The following is a 20,950-nucleotide window of genomic DNA, read 5'->3' as shown; positions in this document are numbered from 1 at the left end:
TATACAATATCAATAAATAAACCACTTGATTATTAGATATGAGGGAATTCTGAAAAAAACCCTTAGTATTTCCCATCACACTAAAAAACCCCAACACTTAAAGGAGAGTTAAAAGTCTAAAGCTTTCAAATGCTATAAAGACTACCTGTAATATTTGGATTTAAAAGTGAACCATTTCTTTTTAGGACTCCTTCATTTTTAGAAAAGCCATATATTTATAATTTTAGGGAGCAGATCCATTCCATAGCAATAGGGATAAGGCATTTAATTACTGTATATTACCTGCACATGTATGAATTGCTTCATGACATAATTACAAAATAGCCAGTTTTACTGTTGATCATCTAGTATCTGAAACAACCAACTACAAGAACTGATTCACAGCAAAACCAAAACAAATTAATTCACAAGGGAACAGCTGTAGAGAGAGAAAAAAAATTAAAAATATTAAAAAAAAAAAAAAAAGACATGTGAGTCATAAAGTTGTAGATAAACACTGCAATAAATAATAAAGCATCAATAAATATATCAACTCCAAGGGAGATTCCACACATGCCTCAAAAGCTGAACCCGAGCAGTTTCTGAAAAGTATACAGAAATGCACAACACTTACTGGATTTTTGTAACTATATAAACTATGCTTATTCAAGTTTAATTCAAACTTTTTTTAAAAATGGGAACATTCTGAGTTAACAACTTCTTAACTGAGAAAATAGTCATGTAAATAGCAAAAAAATTCTGATTTGAATTCTAACTTCCATGGACTACTGCCATGCATTTAATAGCAAGTATTTTTCATGTGGATTTATAGCAATGTTTTCATATAATTTTAAAGTAAAATTATGTATTAGGTCTTTATAACTCAAGTATTAATACTTCTTCTGAATTATGGTGCTCAGTAAACATCTCAGTTTAGACTACTATAAATCAACAGTGACACAAAAACTACATTATATGCAAATTTCAATATAATCTGATTTCTCTGTTGCTAAAGGAGTTTCATTTTACATTTAAATATCTCATTTTAAGGATCTAATCAAACATGATGAAAAAGATCCAAGATATATTTCCTTGTAATGCAATCAGACGTGCTCTTCAGTAACTTCTTACCTTCATGCTTATATGTCATTTCTTGGCAGCCAGAAAAATACAGGCACACCAAAGCACAGAGGCAGAGAAAAAAAGAAAAATATAAAACAAGAAATATGAACTCCATCACACCAGGGTTTCCACTACTGCAAACACAGTTCATTTATTAAAGTTTAAAAAACGGCACAATCCATAGAGTCCTGCAGCTACCAAATAAGCTGGGTAAATATTTCTTACTTTCAAATGCATGACTCCATCCATCATGGAATGAATGTAACTCCATTCCACATGTCAAAAATAAACCAAATATAAAAATACTGCTTCTGAACTTTCTTGGTTATTTCACAACAAAAATTGAAAAAAAAAAATTAAAAACACCTTGGAAAAAATCAGGTACCTGGCTATACAGAGTCACTACATCACTCCTCTGAAGACCCTGCAAGCACAGAGGTTATAAAGCCCATCCCACTTTGCTGTTCCTTTCCTTGGGGAGCCTGAACCAGTTGCCAGCATTGTTCCATGGACTCCTCGGGAATTAAAAGAGTGCTCAGTGAAAGCTCCAGTAGCAACAGTAACCTAGCGCACCTACAGAGCTCAGAAATAACACTGATAGCTAATTACAAAACCAAGAAATACAGAACTTTCAGAAGCTTCTCAGCTGAACTGATGTTCAGGGCTGTAAAGGCTACCGACAGATCATTCACACAAGATGTCTCAAAGGTGGAAAAAGGCATTCCATGGATTCTGTTCCAGATAACACAAACAACTGTCAGGAAAATACTCATTAGAAAACAACCGCAGACTCTCTGCAGTCAGACCATCTCAGGAATGAAGGAAGCTGGAGTTTAAGCACCCATTTAGGAAAATTGCAATAAATGAGTGTAAATTTTCACCCTGGCACCATGTTCCTGGTTATTAGAACAAAAAAATAGTCATTCTGTACTTTCCAGAATGAGCTTATCTGACCACTTTCATGAAACCTCATTCTCAAGAGTTATTTTCTCCTTCCCTTTGTCACAAGGAATGGAACACATCTGGAAACAGATACAACTCCACCAGCCAAACTTGTTAGTTCACTGTGTTAATCCTAATTTTACATTTAACAAACCTTAGAAAAGCAGAGCCAAAGACTTAGATGAGAAATTTCTTTTTCCAAGGACAGGTTATATTCTATACATATTCTATGTACATTCTGTGTACTGTTCTATACAGGTTATATAATCTGTATAAGACAAAAATCTTGCCCAGATAATAGACAGAAATACACTTATGCTGTGCATGTCTACATATAAAACAACTCACCTCAGACTGCCTTTATAGTCTGTGGAGAAAACCAGGCAATTTTAGGCCAAAATTCCTATGTCCTATTTAGATATCTACTTCCAACCACTTAACGTTACCACTTTGTCCAGAGTGAGATGTCTGCACCTCATGTCCATTACTGACATCTAACCAACATTTGCAACACTCAGATAAACAAATTCTACATTTTTCTTCTGGATTCCTGATATAGGCTGTAAAAACAGAGATGATGATGGTAAAATCCCAACTCATCTGGGTGAGCAACCCATTCCACACAGATTGTTTAAATTAAAAGTTGTTGGAAAACTGTGGGAAACACAGCTTTCTTTGAGGATTTTGATCCTCACAGGACCACACAGGTGGCCTGGAAGGAAAACAGACAGGACTGGATTTTTAGAAGTTAACACCAACTGCAGTTAAATTGTGAGCCAACACTGCATATAAATGTAAATAGTCTACAGGTTTATTCACTGGCAGGTAATGGCACAGTAGTATTATTGATTACTTCTTTCATTCCTTAAGGAATTTGCTCATTTAGAAAGTTTAAATACAGCTATAAATTAACTATATTAACTAGTGTGTATATATACGGTGTAACAACTATAGCACATACAATCCAATTTGTTCTTCTCTCATAACCTTCCCTTTTTTCACTTGTTTTTGTTTTATAGTCCTGCTTTTCCATTTGTTCTCTCATAACCTTCCCTTTTTTCACTTGTTTTTGTTTTATAGTCCTGCTTTTCCTTTTAGGAGATAGCATCACATAGAATTTCAAATGGTCACTACAGCCATTGAAGAGCTAATGAACATGGGATGGAATATTTTGTAGCAGAAATGCCTGCTACTGATTAATTTGTTCTTCCTGATGTATCTTCTATACCCTAAATAAGAATCACATCCCTACTAACTCTGCTGCCCATATGCATACAATTCTTGCAGTAGACTCAGCAGAATTCCCCATATTATAGCACTCTTAGCAAACAGAAAATATCATTTCCACAAAATTTTTAATGTATTGTTCTTATTCTCTCCAATCCTCACTTTTTTGGAAAAGAAGAAGATACCACAAAAGCATCAGGTTGCTCAAGACACATCAGGTTGCACCAGTGCCAGCTGAAGCTCTACCAACACAGAGCATTTTCAAGACATAAATGCATATTTATTGAAGTTTTCAGCCTACAGAAATTCTCATCACCAGTTACCAACACCTAAAAGTTGACTTAACTAGTTTTGTTTCACGAGGAATTTTACAATTTAGCAAATGATCTTACACATTTGACTTACAGTAAGATAAAGGCCAATAATTACAGAAAATGATAGAAAGAAGACTGTAAATTACATATATATATATATATATATTTTTACTTTTGCATTATTTTTTAAAAACTGCTCTCAAAACACAGATTTCCAGTTATACTACATCAAGAAAGAATGGTTAACAGTTGCTGCAAATATATTTGGCAGGATCTATTGTTACTTCTGGTTTTTTTCTTTTTTCCTATGTAAAAGACACATCATTATTAGAAACAGAATTTGAAAAAACTACCAGTGAAATAGAGTCCCAAAGGATAAATTTTACAGAATATAGTCATTAGAGTGCAGAGCAATAAAAAAGCACCACCTGGAGGTTACCAGGAATAGACTATGCAGAACACACTGACACAAGGCACCCATTTAGGACAGAATATATCTTAAACTACTATATAGATGATAATGATAGCTCCACTCTTCATTTCCATTTTTTCCCCTCTTACTCCATTTCCCACCTCCCACACACATGCTCCAGGCTGCTAATGTTCAACTTCACAAAAAATATTATTCAGCAAATTACTTTTAGCACATTACAAGAAACTTGAAGGGTACTTTCTGAAGCAAAACTTCTGTTTTTATAATCTGAATTTTTGTCTTGAATCCTGTATTCTAGAGGTAAGTTATTAACACATAACAGTTGGAATTGTCTTATTACTTATATATCACATATTATTTCAGTAATTTCATCCCCAGCATGAGTTATTCTTTAATTGCCATTTAGCTCTATGTTGGTACAAGTAGTTTAAAGGGGGTATGTTCTTTAAAGACTGAATATTTGTCCTTTGAAACAGTAGTTGCTTCAAGCCATTAAATTGTTATGCCTCAAGTCACTTGATATTTAGGCTACAGTAGCTAAAAGTGTAATTTTATTGTTTATTTAAAACAAACCCTAAAACAACATCACTTGTGTGAAGTACAAAACTCTTGAATTACCCTAAAAAATTAAGCACTCACCAGAGTAAGCAGAAGAATTATATGGATTTTTCTCATTAAGCAGAGCTTTAAATTCAGGCAGTATTTGAAAGAGGGGTTGTTCACAGCAACAGAAATACACAAAAAACCGAAGGTTTGCTCACCTTTGGAGGCTTCAGACTTTTCCTCCTCTGTTTTTTAGACCGCAATAACCGTTCTCTTTCCTAGAAGGAAAGAGAACATTTTGGTATGGGCTTGTTTTAAAACTATACTTAGATATGTCTAACACAGAGAAATATCATTAGCATTTTCTTTAAGCCTCTGGTAAAGCTAACGTGATGTCTTTATCCTTTTGAATAACACCATGTTACACCACACTGCACTGCAGCTTTATGCCTTTAGCAAACCTTCAGCCACGTACTTCACGCATTTGATGGGAAGTTGGCAAGAAAAGGCTTTGGTAAATACTGAGCACAGATTTCTGACAGTTCTTTTGACTCTTTTACCAAGAAGCTCACTATGGAAACAGATTTCAGAGTGTCACTCCAGTGTTCAACCATCCTGAAGCAGCAGGTCGGTAGCCAAAACTTAGTCCAGTCTTAGTAATTAAAAGTTATTATATCAGACATATTCTGATATACAAGCATGCATATGCAGATAGAGTGTTACATCTGACTTATCCTTGTAGGGCAAAAGTATCAAATCCAAAGGCACTCAGTCTGTGTCAACTTAGTCGCTGTCTTTTTTCTACTCCACTTTTGGTGCAAGATCACAACAAACTATACCATGACATGAGGAGGTCATGACTGCAAATGCAAGATTTATGCTCGTCTAAATCCAAGAATACTGCCTGAAATTCCAAAGGAGAAGAGGAGGAAGAGAAGGTAAAAAAATGCGAAGGAGCAAGCCAAAAAACCCCAACAATACAGAAGGAAGGTGCTCTGTCTTCTTGCTTTTTTCTGATTCTCTCCTTAGCTCTGCATCTTTGTTTGCAGCACCTCTATTTTTAAAAGACAGATTGCAGTTCCAAGTGCTTCTTTAGCAGTTATTGCTCACTGTGTGATATTATTCTATTCTGTTATTTGCTTTGCATTCAGTTCAGAAACTGGAAAAATAGGAAGCTCACAGTAGAAATCACAACAAAATTATTTATCAGCACATTGTTCCAGGAAATAAGTTTTGGAAAATGCAAAATAATTGAGAGAAGTACAACAACTTACACAGCACCTTGAATACATGTAGTTTGAAAAATAAGGAAAAGTAAGGACTGCAAAGGTAGAATGGTGCAGGTATTTCAAGCTGCAGAATAATACAACATTTTAAGCTAAAAAAACCAGACAGTTGAATTTTATACTGTTAAAGAAGAGTGCCCTCTTCTCAGATGTCCATTTAAGGCACATTTCCTGCTTCAAGTGGGGTATTCTGCCTCCCAAGCAGGTGTCCAAACAAATGCAGTGCAGAATGAACAAACACTTCCAAAATCCCAGTCTTCCTGTTTCTAGTCTTGTTTGTAAGAGGACTGCTTAATTGACTTCTTCAACATAAATCAAGCTACCAGAACAATAATAATGCAAATTAAAAGCCAATAGCATCTTTTGCAGTCATCTGAGTTTACTTTGACAGCTTTCCTTTTAAGAACTGACCAGAACACCCTGTTGTGAGAGAAGTCATGTTGACAAGGTTTTAACAGCATCAAAGACAGCCTACAGATGACACTGTTAATCAGTTCAGACAACCCTACTGCCTAAGACTACTGTTCTTATTTCCATGTATCATATTTCTCTCAGCTGCAGTTAAGCTGATTATTGTTATATTAATCAGATATGGGACATTTGGGTCATTCTTGGTAACTATGATACATTTGTAGTCTGTAGAGGTGTGGTTTGGGCCAGAAAAGAGAGCTCAAAAGTAACAGTGCACAGAATTCCACTGCATTCACATCAAAGGCAAAGGCTCAGTTAGTTTGTACTGGAACCAAAGAAGTTTCCTAGTTAAAAATTTAAATAATTTCTGCAAGTGGAATAGTATCTGTAAGTAGGAAACAAAGCAAAAATGAAACAATATTTTAAAATATTTATTTATTTTACTTTCACACTAAATACAAGTTAATATTATTTGACCAAAGTCAGGATACAATATATTTCCTCGTATCACTAGTTGAAACAGTAAAAAGAGAGTCCTCTCATACCCACTTTGCACTGAAATATAAGTGAGGTTTTATCTGCCATATACTGCACATCTAATGTCATATCACCACCCCTGCCTATGCAGTTTTATTTGGAAGCTAAAGCAGCATCTCTCTGTGGACCAGACCCTACATCATAGCACCTGAGTAACATCCTACTGCTTGTAACACTGGGACACTGGAGAATGCACACAGACATTGAACTTTGGCACTGATTTCAGAGAAAAATCCTGGGTCAAAATCTCAAAGGAACTGCCAGGAACGGAGACAATGTTCCACATACAGCAATAACACACCTTCTTCTTTTTCCTTTTTGGGCCTTCTATTTTTATTTTCAATGATGTATCCAATTCTTTAATTTTCTATTTAGACAGAAGGCTTTTAAATTCTTTTTATAATTTTGCAGCAGTCAGAAGTGCCATTTGAGATGTCTGAGTCTGCCTGAGTTCCAGATGCTGCTCCAGGAATGGAAAGGGTCTCTCAGAGATTATGTGTAAATTTCTGCCAGCACCAGAAGGGTTTGTCACAAATTGCACTAAATAGCACCAGACACCTCTAACACAACTTGAAAGATTCCTCATCAATCACAACTTGAAGGGTTCCTGATCAAACACCGAACATCCAAGAGCATCACCCTCAGAAGGCTCTGGAGTCAGAGGGCAGCAGCTGGGCAGTTCTAATCCTAAACCATGCTGCTACCTTTGCTTTGATGACCCACACAGAGTTCTCCCCATCTTTTTTAAATACAGCTTGTATGGCCAGCTCAGCTAGAGATGCTTGGCCAGATGAAATTAACGACACCATGTTTCCTTCTTTCAGGAGAACTTCTAGATCAGAGGAGTGCTTGGGTTTGCATCCAACACGTTTTAGTCATTAAGTTTTGGAAAGTCTCCATTACTCAAGTTCCTCATTTGTTGACAGCCAGTTTTGTAAGTAAGGCTGATCATGCACTTTTTTTCACAAGCAGCTCGTAATAGGTAAATATTTTTAATACAAAGATTCATACACATTCCAAAAAATTCATTCACTACCTGAGAAAAAACAAAAACCCTTTGACACCAAAGAAGTATTTCTGTATCACTACTACACCTGGAGTTAAAGCATTCCTCTCAAATCTTTAGCTTGCCTATAGATGCGTGTGCATGCACATGTGTATACCAGTCATAAACATTACCACTGTGAGATCATCAATAACATGCTGTTGTTCTTTGACTTGCAGTCTAAGGAATTCAATTTCTTGTTCCTCTCGTGTGCTGCTGAGATCATTCAAAGATGTGTGCCTCTTCAGTGCTGGTTGTGCAGATAACTTTTCTTTCTACAAAAATAAAAAACATAAAGAATGTTTTAAAGTGTCTTGCTGCAACAGGAGAAAAACTCTCATGTGTGATATAGCAACCAAGAATTCTTTGAACCCATCAGTGCATACTCCACTACAACACAAGGCCTCCTTCAACAAAAAAAATCCTCACATTCTATGTGCCTCTATTAATCTCTCACATAAAATATTTTAGAACAGAATAAAAGAACAGTCTGGGGAAAAAATATTAGCAGACAAATGAACTCAGTGATCTGGCATTGTGCATGCACTCAAATTCACTTCTGACTTCTAATCATAAAAGCAGTATTCATTAAAGCTGATTTTTAGTCACAGCTTTTTATAGCCTGCAAAAGCATTTTATCTATCTGGGCTCCTTTCCCTTAATCAGTGTGAAGTGATACAACACAAAGCACATGCCACTTTGAATTTAGAATATGAGTATTCAGCTGCATTGTCTGCATTTGACAGTTGCACCATCCCACTGTGGAGACTGATGTGTTTGTTGGAATAAAAGCCTCACAAGCACCTCCACCTCAAAGTAACTGTGTGCAATGTGCTCTCATAACGTGACGTTGGAGATGATTACTCACCAGAGATGGTTACTTACCAGTTCTACATTTTCCCTCGATAAATTTTTTATTTTTTCTTCCATTCTCTGGATACATTGTAACATATCATCATTTTTTTTGCTCATCCTCTTATTTTTTTCTACCAAAGGCTTCAGCTGACTTTCTGTCTCCCGAGAACGTTTCAGCTGCAAATGGCAAAGGAATGAAGTTAGCTGTGCTTTAGTTCACCTTTGAAAGAAAGAAAAAATAGGTGTGTTTTCACTTGCCTTGCTTAATTCAGAAAGTTTAGCTCTCCTGCTAAATGGCATCTGACATACACCACTGCTGAACTAAGATCTACAGAAGTCCAAACAAGCAAGATGTAACATTTTTGTATTGTCTGCCAAAACACTCAATCTGGTCACTGGGTTTTGCTCTTGGCACACAGTTATGATGAACCATAGTGATTTCTTTATGAACTAATCTCAATTTGTATAAGCTTCTTGTGACCAACTAGGTCTCTAGACAAGTTGTTTTCACCAATTTAGCCATCCCTTAAGAGGAGGACACTCTTCCTCCTCTTAATGCATAATTAGAGCAATGAGAAAGTCAGCCAGAGGGCACAGATTCAATCTCAGCATTCTGCTGACATTTTCAAGCTGCTCAATTTTGCTCCTGTGGTTTTATAATGTTAGACAATTACATGAAGCAAATTACTGCTCTTCCTTGCATTTGTGTGTATTTAATATTTCACTGTTTTTACTCCACGAGCTGTTTTGTTTGGGGGAAAAATCTATTCTTCTCAGTCAAAAGATTTAAAAATTTGTTTTTTTCTGAAAGGAAAAAGAGATCATATTGGTTTTCCTGAGATAAATCCACTGAGTATTTGGTTTTCACTCTTTGAGAAAATTATTTGTCACAGGCCTTAATCACATGGCCTTCCTGATACTACTGATTTTATGTCTACTATTGTTTCATAATATAATACCTGCTCCACATCTCTTTCAAAATATATTCCTTATGCCACTGAATCTAGAATCAAGAAGAGCACTTGACTGAGTCTTACATGCCCTCCATCTAGAGGGACAATGAAGGATACATTGCAATACTTCAGCATCCTTCAGGGATGTTTTGCATTAATTAGCCCCACAGAAAGGATTAACAAGGAAGGAGATGTCAATGTCTCACAAAGATGTCAATGTTTCACTAATCTGTAGGACTGACACATGGCACCACTTCAGCCCTCAACATAATTTTAGAATCAGATATATAGGTTCCATCTTTTTAGAATGAAAAATCTTTTCTACTGCCACTAGAATTAGGGCATTAAGGGACATGTGTAAAAATTCCTATTGTGAAACTCACCTCCCATTGCAGTCAGTGGGAGTTTCCCATTAACCTCAGTGCAAGCAATTAAGTACTGATAAAGGCTGATAAAATTCATTCTTAAAATTCATGTCATATCCTTTTTGTCTAAGTTACTATCCCTCTTCTAGGATAATTTCACCTACTTAAGAGACTTCCCTTGAGAAATGGCAGATTTTTCATCATTCAGCCTTTTAAACTCCTAGCTAGCATAAGCATGTCACAAATTTCAAAAGGATGAATACAGCAATTTAAGTGCATGGATTATGCATGTTTTACACAACATCGTTACACAGTACTACAGGCAACACACCAGCTAATTTGATTACTGTGACCCCAAAACAAATCTGTAAATTTTATTTTTGTGGAACAGGAATGGTTCTATCCATGTCTTCCATGGTCACAAGATTAATTTCTATAGAAATCTCTGTTACATTTAGATAAAATTGACTGAGGCCAACCAGGACTAATTCCTAAATTATTTATAACACTGACATTCCAACATTAAATCTTTTGCCGTAAAGATGCCCTCCCAGTCACCATCTGTGTTATTACTAATTAATTTACCAGTTCATTTCTTTCATCTGCTAGGAGAGTATTTCTGTCTTCCAGCTTTCTTATTACAGCATTCAGTTCAGCGATTTTTAACTGAAATCTCCTCACATCTCGTTCATCCAGATGCTGCTCCTTTACATCCAAAAACATACAGATTTATAAAATTACTTTCTAAAAAATATTTTACTGTCCATAGTTTAATATCATAGCTTAGCAACTGTATTGTGTAAATTTGAAACACACTCGTACATCAGTATCTGGAAAACTTACTATAATTAACTGAAACACTAAATAATAACATCCTGGGAAAATGCTTCATGAACAGCATCTTGTGAAATGCCTGTAAAGTTTAAGAATTAAAAAAACTATCTAGGTAAAAAATATTTCATGTATAGCAGGTTACTTCTCACCAGATTTCTCACTCTCAGCTAAAATAGTTCTAGTGTAAAGGACATAGATTAAAATCACATGGTCAGTTTTTGAGAAGTATAGTACCTATTTTCTAATGGTTAAAATATCCCTAAATTAATGAAATAGTGAGAAAATATGGAGGTTCACAGCTCAAGATCACACACAGTGTAATTTCTGGAAGTTCTACCCACATATTTCTCAATATTCCTTGCAATTTAAGAGGTCCAAGGAGTTTTTAAATCATCAGTAAAACAGCACAGTGCAGCACCAGGCCATTTACCATTAACTGGTCCTAGCAGTAACCACAAAACCAATGTGAACACCCAGGCAGTTCTCCAGAGCTGAACTCTAGAGAAAACACCATTTTCTTACCGGACTTCCCATCAGTTCGCTGATATCTGCCACTCCTGCAGGAAGCTCCCTCTTAGGACTACTGTGGTATCGCTCTGCCTCCTTCACTTGGACAAGCTGCTCATCCAAAGCTTCTTTCTGAAGGAGCAGTTTCTGCGTGTGGCCTGCCTGGACACCAAGGTCCTTCTCCAGAGCCAGAATCACCCTGTCTTTGCCTTTTATCTCGTCCATCTGGAAAGAAATAATGCATGAAGGAAGTTTCTGTAACATCCCCAAGTGCTTGCAAATGCATGCAAACACACCAATTTGTAAAAACAAAGTTCTGTTTCTCTCAGAATTACACCAGCATTAAAACTGTGGCTGCCAAAAAGAAAATATATCTTCTCTGTAGTCTTTTTCTCTGTCCTTAAAAAAGGTTCAGCCTTCACTTGATCAAGAGTTTCCTTGGTCCAGTCTCAACTCAAGAGACAAACAAAATTAGATGCAAACATGCAGTGAAACAGAATACACAGCCACTGAAAACATCCACTTCACCTGAGGATACACACTTCTATATGGAGAAGAAAAACCTGCTTTCACTATGTTTCAGTGAAGAAACACAATTAGTACAACATAAGACAAACACAACCTTTAAAACTCACCTGGGCTTTGTTCCAAAGCTTGAGCCACAGACATATGCCCCATGTTGACTCCCTTTTTATTAGTGAATATCATGTGTGGTGAATCTCTTCACAGACATTTGAATTAGTAGCATATACATGCACAATTTTTAAAATTAAAATCTTAAGCATACCTATGTATTTTATGTGCCCTTGTTATAAGATTGAAATGAGGACTAGTCTTTGTGTAGAAGGAAAAAAGTAAGTGCACACAGACCATAAGAATAAAGGGTAGGAAGAAAGAGCTCTTAAACACCCTCTCTGGTTACTGAACTGTGTGTTCATACATCTCCATACCAAATAAAGCACACTGCTCGCAGTGATCCACTGCAGCTCTCACAGGATTTGTCCCTCGCAGCATCAGTGTTAAATTCACTTTGGTACTATTCCAAATGCTAGAGGAAGTGACAATCTGCAGCAGTTACTATAGAAACAGATTTCTTAACAGGAACATTAACTATTAACAATGTATTTATTGGAACTGTGCTGTATCTCCTCCAGTTTACAGAACCGTTTTCTTCACCAACATAAATGCATAGAATTTTGGAAGAGTATGATAATCTTATTTGAAAAAATAGAATAATGAACTAGTTAAATCATATGTTTGTTGTTTATTATAGTCCTACATCCACAGAAGTCCTTTATGTCAAGTTGCACCTCAAGAAAAAAGAAGGGAAAGAAAAAAATACATACTAGAAGTAATTTATAGTTCAATCAAAGTGATTTACAGGATTAAACACAATGAGATTACATGATCGGATGCAATTTGCTTCTTCAGGATTCTTGCCTTAATCCTTTCACAGTCCTCAAAGCACATGAAATTAGTTTGTGTAAAGAACCTGACTGGCAGGAGATGGCTTGGCTGAACCACGATCAAAGACAAAGAGGTCAGATTTGAAGTGAATAAACAGGTCTAGACTGTTCTGAAGTTCTAACTGGAACTGATGAAGATTGGCTCAGATGGAGATTTCTTCCCTGATTTAGAAAAGTTGCTATGTCCCAACTCCTCGTACAGCAAATAAAAACAATACTTCCCAGTATGTCAACTCACATTTGTGAGACTTCCAAGTATGCCAAAAAAAGACATGCAGGAAAGAATGCAGTTTTTATTAATGGAAGAATTTGCAACATGCAGGATTTCAGAGGGACTGTGCAGTGAACAGCAATGACAAAAATTAAGCAGCTGCCTCATTTACTGAATGCTATCTGTCAGGCACACTGATCTATAAGGGAGCCCTTGGGAGGAAAAAATGTCATGTAACTAAATACTGTGGACAGTTTCACTTTCAATTACACAGGTGTTCACACTGAACATCCAAATAGCTGACACAGGAATCTGCCCAGGCAAGGCACACATTCAATAAGACCCAAGCTCACATATGCAGCCCTAATTCCAGGTACCTAATTAGTAGTGTATTTCATACTCTTCCTGTTCTCACAACTTAATGGTAAATGCAATGACACAGGCTTTAAGTTGGATGAAAAAAGGAAAGCAACAATCTTGGTACTTGCTGAACTGACACAGAACTGATCCTTTGAAACAGATGTGACCAGCACAGTCACACCCACGGCACCCTCCCCTCACACTTCCATTGATCAAAGCACACAAGCTCACACAAATTAGAAAGAAATGCCACAAAAGAGCATGGCTTTGAGGTGAGGGTTAAGCAAAGGCACAATTCTCCTCTGCTTTTCCTACTACTCTTTTTCCTACCACAAAAACCTGCATGTGGTAAGTCTTTCAGATAACAACAAATGCCTCATGTTTAAGTCAAGCTAAAAGTCTTTGAAACACTGATATCATGAAATAGCATTGATTGCAGAACCTTTTTTATTTTGGGTTTTTAAGTTACAGGTATGCACTAGAAAACCTCTTACTCATGTAAACCTGGGCACACACACACACACAAATACACAGAAAACTGCAATAGTGCTTAGTTTTTAATAAGCACAAACCACCAGACCACAGAATTTCTAAGCAGCTAACTTACCACAAACTGATAAAGATTATTAGAACTGCATCAAGAATGCCTCCAAACTGTGCTTCAGAAGCATGGGGGTCAGTACAATTGTGCTCTCTTCAAGGGAATGGTTACACCCTCTGTTCATCCAATGTAACTGCATCGACCTAGTTAATGTCTCAGCTTTCTTACATCTACAGCAATCTCACCCAAAGCCTTACTGTCTTTCTTAGCCTTGCATGGTGAAGAGCAAATTCATCTTCCCTGCCTGTTTTCTTAACAGAGAGCACAAATTGGTCCAGAGTGGGGGGGGGGGGGGGGGGGGAGGGGGGGGGGGGGGGGGGGGGGGAAGGAATAGAAGTATTTTACAGCAATGCAACCTCCCTCAGCTCCATGTGGAATAGATGGTATGTCAGGGGCCCAGGAGGCAATGAAAGAGGAGTCATGACTAGGAAAAAGAGAGAGATGGTTTAGGTTTAAACTGAACATAAGCTGCCATAGAAGAAGACTTTAGTTTAGCCTAGTATTATATATTCTGATAGTTGTAAAAGCTCAAACAAAGTCTCCATGTCAGTTCTGTCCCACTGGAGAACCCACTGGAGAACTGGAGCCACAGTTTGTTACATGAAGGAAAGAAAAGTTGGCAGCATAAAGGCCAACCAATTAATGTAATTAGGTATGCATTAGGTATGTATTTTAGACATATGTATTATGGTCTCTATTTTAGTGGGGAGAAGCATATCTTCCATTAGGCAAATGAAAATCAAAATGGATTAATCCAGTTTCCCTGCTGCCTCTATTTTAATCCATCACATGTTGTGGAAGCAACGCTGTCGCAGCCAAGACTCTCTAAGAATCTACATGGTCTTAAAGAGAAGGAGTATTTTTTTATTAGACTAAGTGACAGAGTTTATAAGAAAGCTTTCAGGCGCAGAAGCCTTTCAGCAGATCAGATTAAGAAGTGTTTTCATGTTTTCTACCATGGCATTGTACTTGAAGGACCAACATGTGACACTGGAACCTGCATGCACTAACTCCCACTACTGCTTTCACAGGTTCCTGCCTATTCTGCAACTCATCTGAGACCCCTCAATAAGGTACAGAGGATAGATACCATCTTTTCTTCCAACATATTTAGCACAATGACATCCCAATCATACACTGCACTCTCACATATTGCATAAATCAAGTGCACAATCCCAGAAATTCCTTCCAAGTGTTGTTTATACTTGAAGATTTCAAATTTGTCTCAGTTTAAAACAAATTTACCCACTTTCTGCAGCTACCAAGTAAAACAGGGTCACATGAACTCTTTTATATTCTCTTTTGCATGGATTTTAAAGTACTTTAGAACAGTGATTATTTTTCTTTATGCAGTTAAGGGTGGTACAAGTCAGTACAAAAGTCTGTGGTAGGAAGACAGTGGAGCAACATGAGGTTAGAACATATTTTTAGTGATAGGCCTTGAGAGGAAAAGTAGCAGAAATACCCTCTGAAAGAGGATTTAAAGAAAATAAGATCATTCACAAGCAGCTGCAGAGGCAAATTACTGAGAAATCTCCTTGAGTAGCATAAGTAACTCTGGAGCTCTTGGTTCAAATTAGAGCTTTTAAAATATCATTTCTTCAAGGGTTTTGTGCTGTCAAATGTTAGCTGCTGACCACAGACACTACCTGCATTATGTCATTTACAGCCTGTGTCAAAATTACGCAGGTTCCCAAGTAAATGTATCTAACTGCCCCCTTACAGCTAAGAGAAATGAGCAGAAATTACCCTTTTAATAATATTTATCAAACATGAAAGAGAACCAAGCCAGTCATGAGAAAAAGCATCCCCTGCCAATTATGCCACACTTCAATGGCTACAGTGAAAGAAAGTCAAGAGACCTTTGGGGGAACTTTAGTCTCTCATGAAGCTGAAAGAGAAATTCCCAGGGAATTAAAAGCTACATCTATCAAGGCAATGACATATTCAGTTTCCAAAGTGGAAAAAGCCAGCTGCTGCATTGCCAAGTGTAAGACCTTCTTCTTTACCCACCCTTGTCAAAGTTATCTCCTAGCCAACTGCAGAAAAAAATTCTACAGTGCTCTTCTCCAGCAGAAATTTAATTAACCTTTATACTAAGTGCTTGACACTGAAAATAGGGCTATCATGACAGAGGGATTGCTGGTTACTATACAGAAGTAAAAGAAGATGCTATTAAAAAAAAAAAAAACAGGTAAAGATTGAACTAAAAAGAATTAACATCTTTTACATTTATAAAGGGACACTAAGACCTAACAACAATACTCCAAGCTGAAAGCCCATGTGGAAAAAAGAATTAAAACATTCCAGAGCTGTGTACAGTATTCCCTACAAATTCAAATAAATGTTTGCTGCTATTCAAATAAATGTTTGCTGCTTATTTGGGACACTTAGGGGGAAAAAGGACAAGAGATGCCAACCATTCTGTGGAATAATAAGAGTCACAGACAGAAGTGGATAGGATTTATTCTTAATTTCATGTGTAATTTTTTCTAAAAAAACCAACAATCAATAATTTCCTCCTTTTAGCAGCTTTTCCCAAGTATTTTTCTGAAGTGTGGAAATCTCTTTAGAAGTTTTGATAAATTATACAAGAAGCATCACATCGGCAGAACATTCCAGAACTTACTGATAAGGTTTCTCACATTTTTCTCAAAATCCAGTTACAACTTCTACTACTGGACTTTTCCTATTACCTATACCAAGCGTTCATTGACAGAACTGTAATGAAAAAGTAGTCAGAAAGATAAGAATATAGCAAAACTAAGTAATACAAATTTGAGGAGATTTATTTTGACCGGGCGCTACACCACATGTAACTTTTGTGGGTTTTAATACTGTCCCAAATTTTGTAAGGAGACATAAAAGTCAAATTTGTGACCTTCCTAACTTTTTAGAAAATATTAAGAACAAACAGAAAATGATGAGCCTGCACTATGAAAAAAGTTTCATTAGATCTGCTTGATTCAAGTAAAAACAGCATCTGGCTGGAATGCTGCCCTGTGAGCTCCTAGAAGAAGCATAAATCTTCAGAGGACAGAAAGCCAAGTATTATTTGCAGTTCTACAAAGCTGGAGGTGGTGGGTCTCTGCTGCAGATTAGCTCAGCCTTGGAATGCAGCTAAAACACGTGTCTGAAACAGATGGCAAAATCCAGGGAGCAGCCTAGCATTTGATACCAGCAGCTGTGTGTGAAATACATGCGGGGTTAAGCGGCCGAGAAGCAGCACGCTGCAGCTCTGCCCAGCCATGCACGACTGCCTCGGATGATTCAAAGCTCAGCTTTCCAGTCTTAAAATTTGAGGCTGCTTAGGAGTCCAAACTCACACACACGTGCCAGTGCACAAGTGAAGTGAGGAAAGCCAGGCTCCACCCTTCTCCTCAGGCCAGCAGGGAGTGCCCCTGCCAACAGCCAACTGTCCCTCTGCTCCAGAATTTTCAGAGACAAATGTCTCTGCACTGCCCCCAGTGATGAAAGTAGCACAAAGATACAAATCCCACTGCCTTAAAATGGCAAAATCCTCGTAATGGTAATGCAGGAGAACACGAATGCTATTAGAAAACTGTTCCCATCAGTAGGTAATTTGGGGTTTGGTGGAGCATTAAACTTTTGCTTCTATTACTTTTCATGTCAATTGCTCATATGAAGAAATGGAATGCACTTTTCCCCAAATCTGTAGATGATACCAAATTCAGGGGAGCTGTTACCATACTAGAGGATACAAGGACCATTCAGAGGAGCTTTCTGACATGTTGGAGAAATGAGCCAAGAAACCCTCATAAAGTTTGCCTAAGAAAGGTACAATGTCCTGCCCCTGGGAGAACTCAAGTGCCTGCTGGATGCCAATTGAAGTTGGCAGTTTTGCAGTGGGAAGAAGAAAAGAGGAAAAATAGAAAGACAAAAAGAAAGATCTTTGCATTGTGTAGGGCAAGTTGGATATGGGTCAGTGGTGACAACTTGCAATGATTGAAGTTAAATTGATACTGGGCCAAACCAGGAGGGGTGTACCAAAAAAGATTTAGCTTTTCATTTAGCATACGGGAAACTATGCCAGGAGCACCAGAGCCACTTCTGGGCTCCCCAGCACAAAAAAGAAGGTATTGACAAACTGGCCTAAGTGCCACATAACTGGAGGAAGGCCAGTAAGACCACTATGGGGCTGCAGCATCCAGCACTGCAGGAATGGCGAAGGTGCCAGGCTTGCTCAGCCAGCCAAAGGAAGCAGGCAGGATGAGTTAAAACAGCAAATATCCATCGAGCCATCCAAAGGGGAATACAGCCATGAACAAAGCATGTGCTTCTCCAAGACACACAGCAAAAGGACAATAGTGACAATCAAAATAAGAAGAACAAGAAAGAAATCTCACAGGGACTGGGCTTTAGGGCAGGCTGTCTCTGCTGAACTCCACCTTGGGAGGTTTCAAACTGGACTGGAAGAGGCCCAGAGCAACCTGACCCAACCTTCAAAGCAGCTCTGCTTCAAGCAGGACACTGGACCAGCTGACCTGGAGAGCCCTCACCATCTAAATTTGCCATGACTGTATTATACTACCAATGCTAAATCACATTAAAGACATAGACACCTTATTAGTATGAGTATATCCATACTAAGGACAGACAGACAACCATATTAAGAGTTGTGCAAGGTTAGAGTATGAATTTGTGAAGGATGTGAGTTGAAATTTTGGGCTGTCCTAAACTGGAGCAACCTAATTCTTAATTCTAAAAAAAAAAACTTTCCAGAAGCCTTTGCTTAGAATGTGAGATGCTGCGTTACACACAGACACAAAAACTGAAATACTAGTTTTAAAAAATCAATATAAATGATACATGAGCTCAATCCACACCATGTGTTTTCTCTTGAAGAGAAGCTTCAGTGAAATTGCCTGGACTTCTACCTTTAAAAACTGCTTCATCTATTAGTTTGAATTATATTCTTTGATGTCCTGCATTATATTTATTTGGGAAACCCCAGAAGCAGTGTTCTACACTGGAAGGAGTTTTTTATTTATGCAGTAATATAATTTGGACTAAGGAGATTAAGGACACTTAAATAGTGCATCTGTCTCCATAAATCACTGCTGATCAGGAACTTCTAAAAATCACCCCTTGAAAACAATTTCTTTTACTTTGATGCTCTTAGCAGAAAAAGGATTTTCTGCCTTGCAAGTATGAATCTGCAGTACTGTCACATTGCTCTTTAGACAATTTTTATAAGGCTACTTGAAAATACAATTTAAATATGCAAATTTAATTCATCTGGTCTACTCTGTGCCCTCTTAAACAGGAAGCTTATTGTGCATCTAATACAATCAGTGGAATCTTAATGATTTTGTGGTTAAGAAAATTGGGTCTGTTTTATACTGAAGTCTTTCAGTTAATTTCAATCCAAGCTGTTAAAGAATGTTTAGGAAGACCATATGTGTAAAGATTTTAACAGGGTAGAATGGTATTTAGCTGGAAAATAAGTAAAAGGCTTGGTGTTAAAGACATTTCCAATAAAAGAAACAGTGTTTACTAAGACATACACACAAAATGCAGGGTGCAAGTGTCATTTTTTCATTCCAAAGTTTAAATATTGTATTAAGTATTCACAAAATAAACAGTCAAGTTTTTTTAAAAAATTAGTGGATCAGTGATGTCATAATTCAATATCCTTTTAATGACTGGGCTTTTGCATATATTTTCCAAGGCAAGCACTGCAAATAGTCCATTTCCTAGAGAAATGTGCCTTGCAATGTAAGGGCCTGCTTAAAAATGGTTTCCAAGTGGTCCCAGCATGAATGCAACTTTGAACTAACACGCTGCAGTCAATAGCCAAGGCCTCCTTCACACCTGTGCTGGCAACAGAATGAGGCTGGGCTGTTTCCAAGGATCACCCACAATGTGAGCAGGCTATTTCAGGACTGTCAGGAAAAAGAGAGCAACTTTACTTACCTCTGAAAACTAACTTCAAACCTGATTATCAGCCCAAGTCAGTTAAATGGCAAGCTTAATCAAGGACTAAGAAAAATTGGCTGAAATTGCTATTTTGTGTGCTTTTGTACAGTTTTCATTCTGTGGAACAATACAACTGTTCAGACTCATCTACTCAGAAAATATGGTCTGAACAAAATAAATAATAACTGTTCCTTTTTTCTTATCTTATTCTCCAAGGTGCCTCTTTACTTCCAAGACATCTGTTTCATTTGTCCCTCCAGTTTCTTACTAGCTATTTTTACTTCTGGTTTCATAGCTGCCAGCACATTGTGCTGATGCATATATACAACAAGGATGTATTCTCTTGGAGGGTGGGGGAATAAAATCCACAGCAATTAGCATTCTTTAAATTAATGGAAAAATTATATTACTGTTACATTTTTAATTACAAGAACCGAAAAATCCTAGTATAATTTCTTACTGCACACAGAAAAAGTGCATTGTATGTTTTGCCAAATAGATATTTTACTTTCTCTTATTAAGCACCAGGACCTTAGCCATCCACTCTTGTTTCTGTTGAAGTTTGTTGGGTATTTTTCATGGTTCGATTCAAAACTATGAAAACACTCCCCAAACTGATTAATCATGTTTTTTTAAAAATATAGTCAATATACACAAAGAAAATGGATTTTTCTTTTTTCCTTTCTCATAACTTATTTTTTTAATAGCAGCCAAGAATTGTAAGATTTTAGTCAGATTAGGCATGGGTATTAAAGTTAATGGCAAAATACAGATTTTTTTTCTAGCTGCAATATCTATAAGAAAAACGTTCACAAAAGTAATCTGTGATCTGAAATGCAAAATAAATCAGCCAAGTCTGATAAGACAATCAGACTGCATCCTGAATTACTCTATCTGAATCTGAATTACAGTATGGCCAGCCCATTTAGGTCGTTAATCCCAAAGATGCTGGTTTCTTAATAGTGCCACAAAACACTGCACACATACAAAAGAGAACATTAATTGAAACTCACTTACAG

General features: G+C 37.1%; 1 protein-coding gene across 1 annotated transcript in view; it reads right to left on the bottom strand.

Annotated features, from left to right (window-relative positions):
- Window positions 1-20,950, bottom strand: part of JAKMIP1 (janus kinase and microtubule interacting protein 1) — an 86,663-nt gene that overhangs the window by 48,188 nt on the left and 17,525 nt on the right. The window contains exons 4-8 of the mRNA XM_041464300.1: window positions 11,369-11,578; window positions 10,598-10,717; window positions 8,725-8,871; window positions 7,974-8,114; window positions 4,779-4,838 (exon numbers count right to left, since the gene is read on the bottom strand). Of these exons, the coding sequence (XP_041320234.1) occupies window positions 4,779-4,838; window positions 7,974-8,114; window positions 8,725-8,871; window positions 10,598-10,717; window positions 11,369-11,578 (678 nt within the window). The remainder of the gene's footprint in view (window positions 1-4,778; window positions 4,839-7,973; window positions 8,115-8,724; window positions 8,872-10,597; window positions 10,718-11,368; window positions 11,579-20,950) is intronic.

The sequence above is a fragment of the Pyrgilauda ruficollis genome, unplaced genomic scaffold (genome assembly GCF_017590135.1).
Source record: "Pyrgilauda ruficollis isolate IOZ18807 unplaced genomic scaffold, ASM1759013v1 scaffold1, whole genome shotgun sequence".
Lineage (NCBI taxonomy): Eukaryota > Metazoa > Chordata > Aves > Passeriformes > Passeridae > Pyrgilauda > Pyrgilauda ruficollis.
The sequence above is the reverse complement of the archived record's forward strand: the minus strand, read 5'-3'. Positions and strand labels throughout refer to the sequence as shown.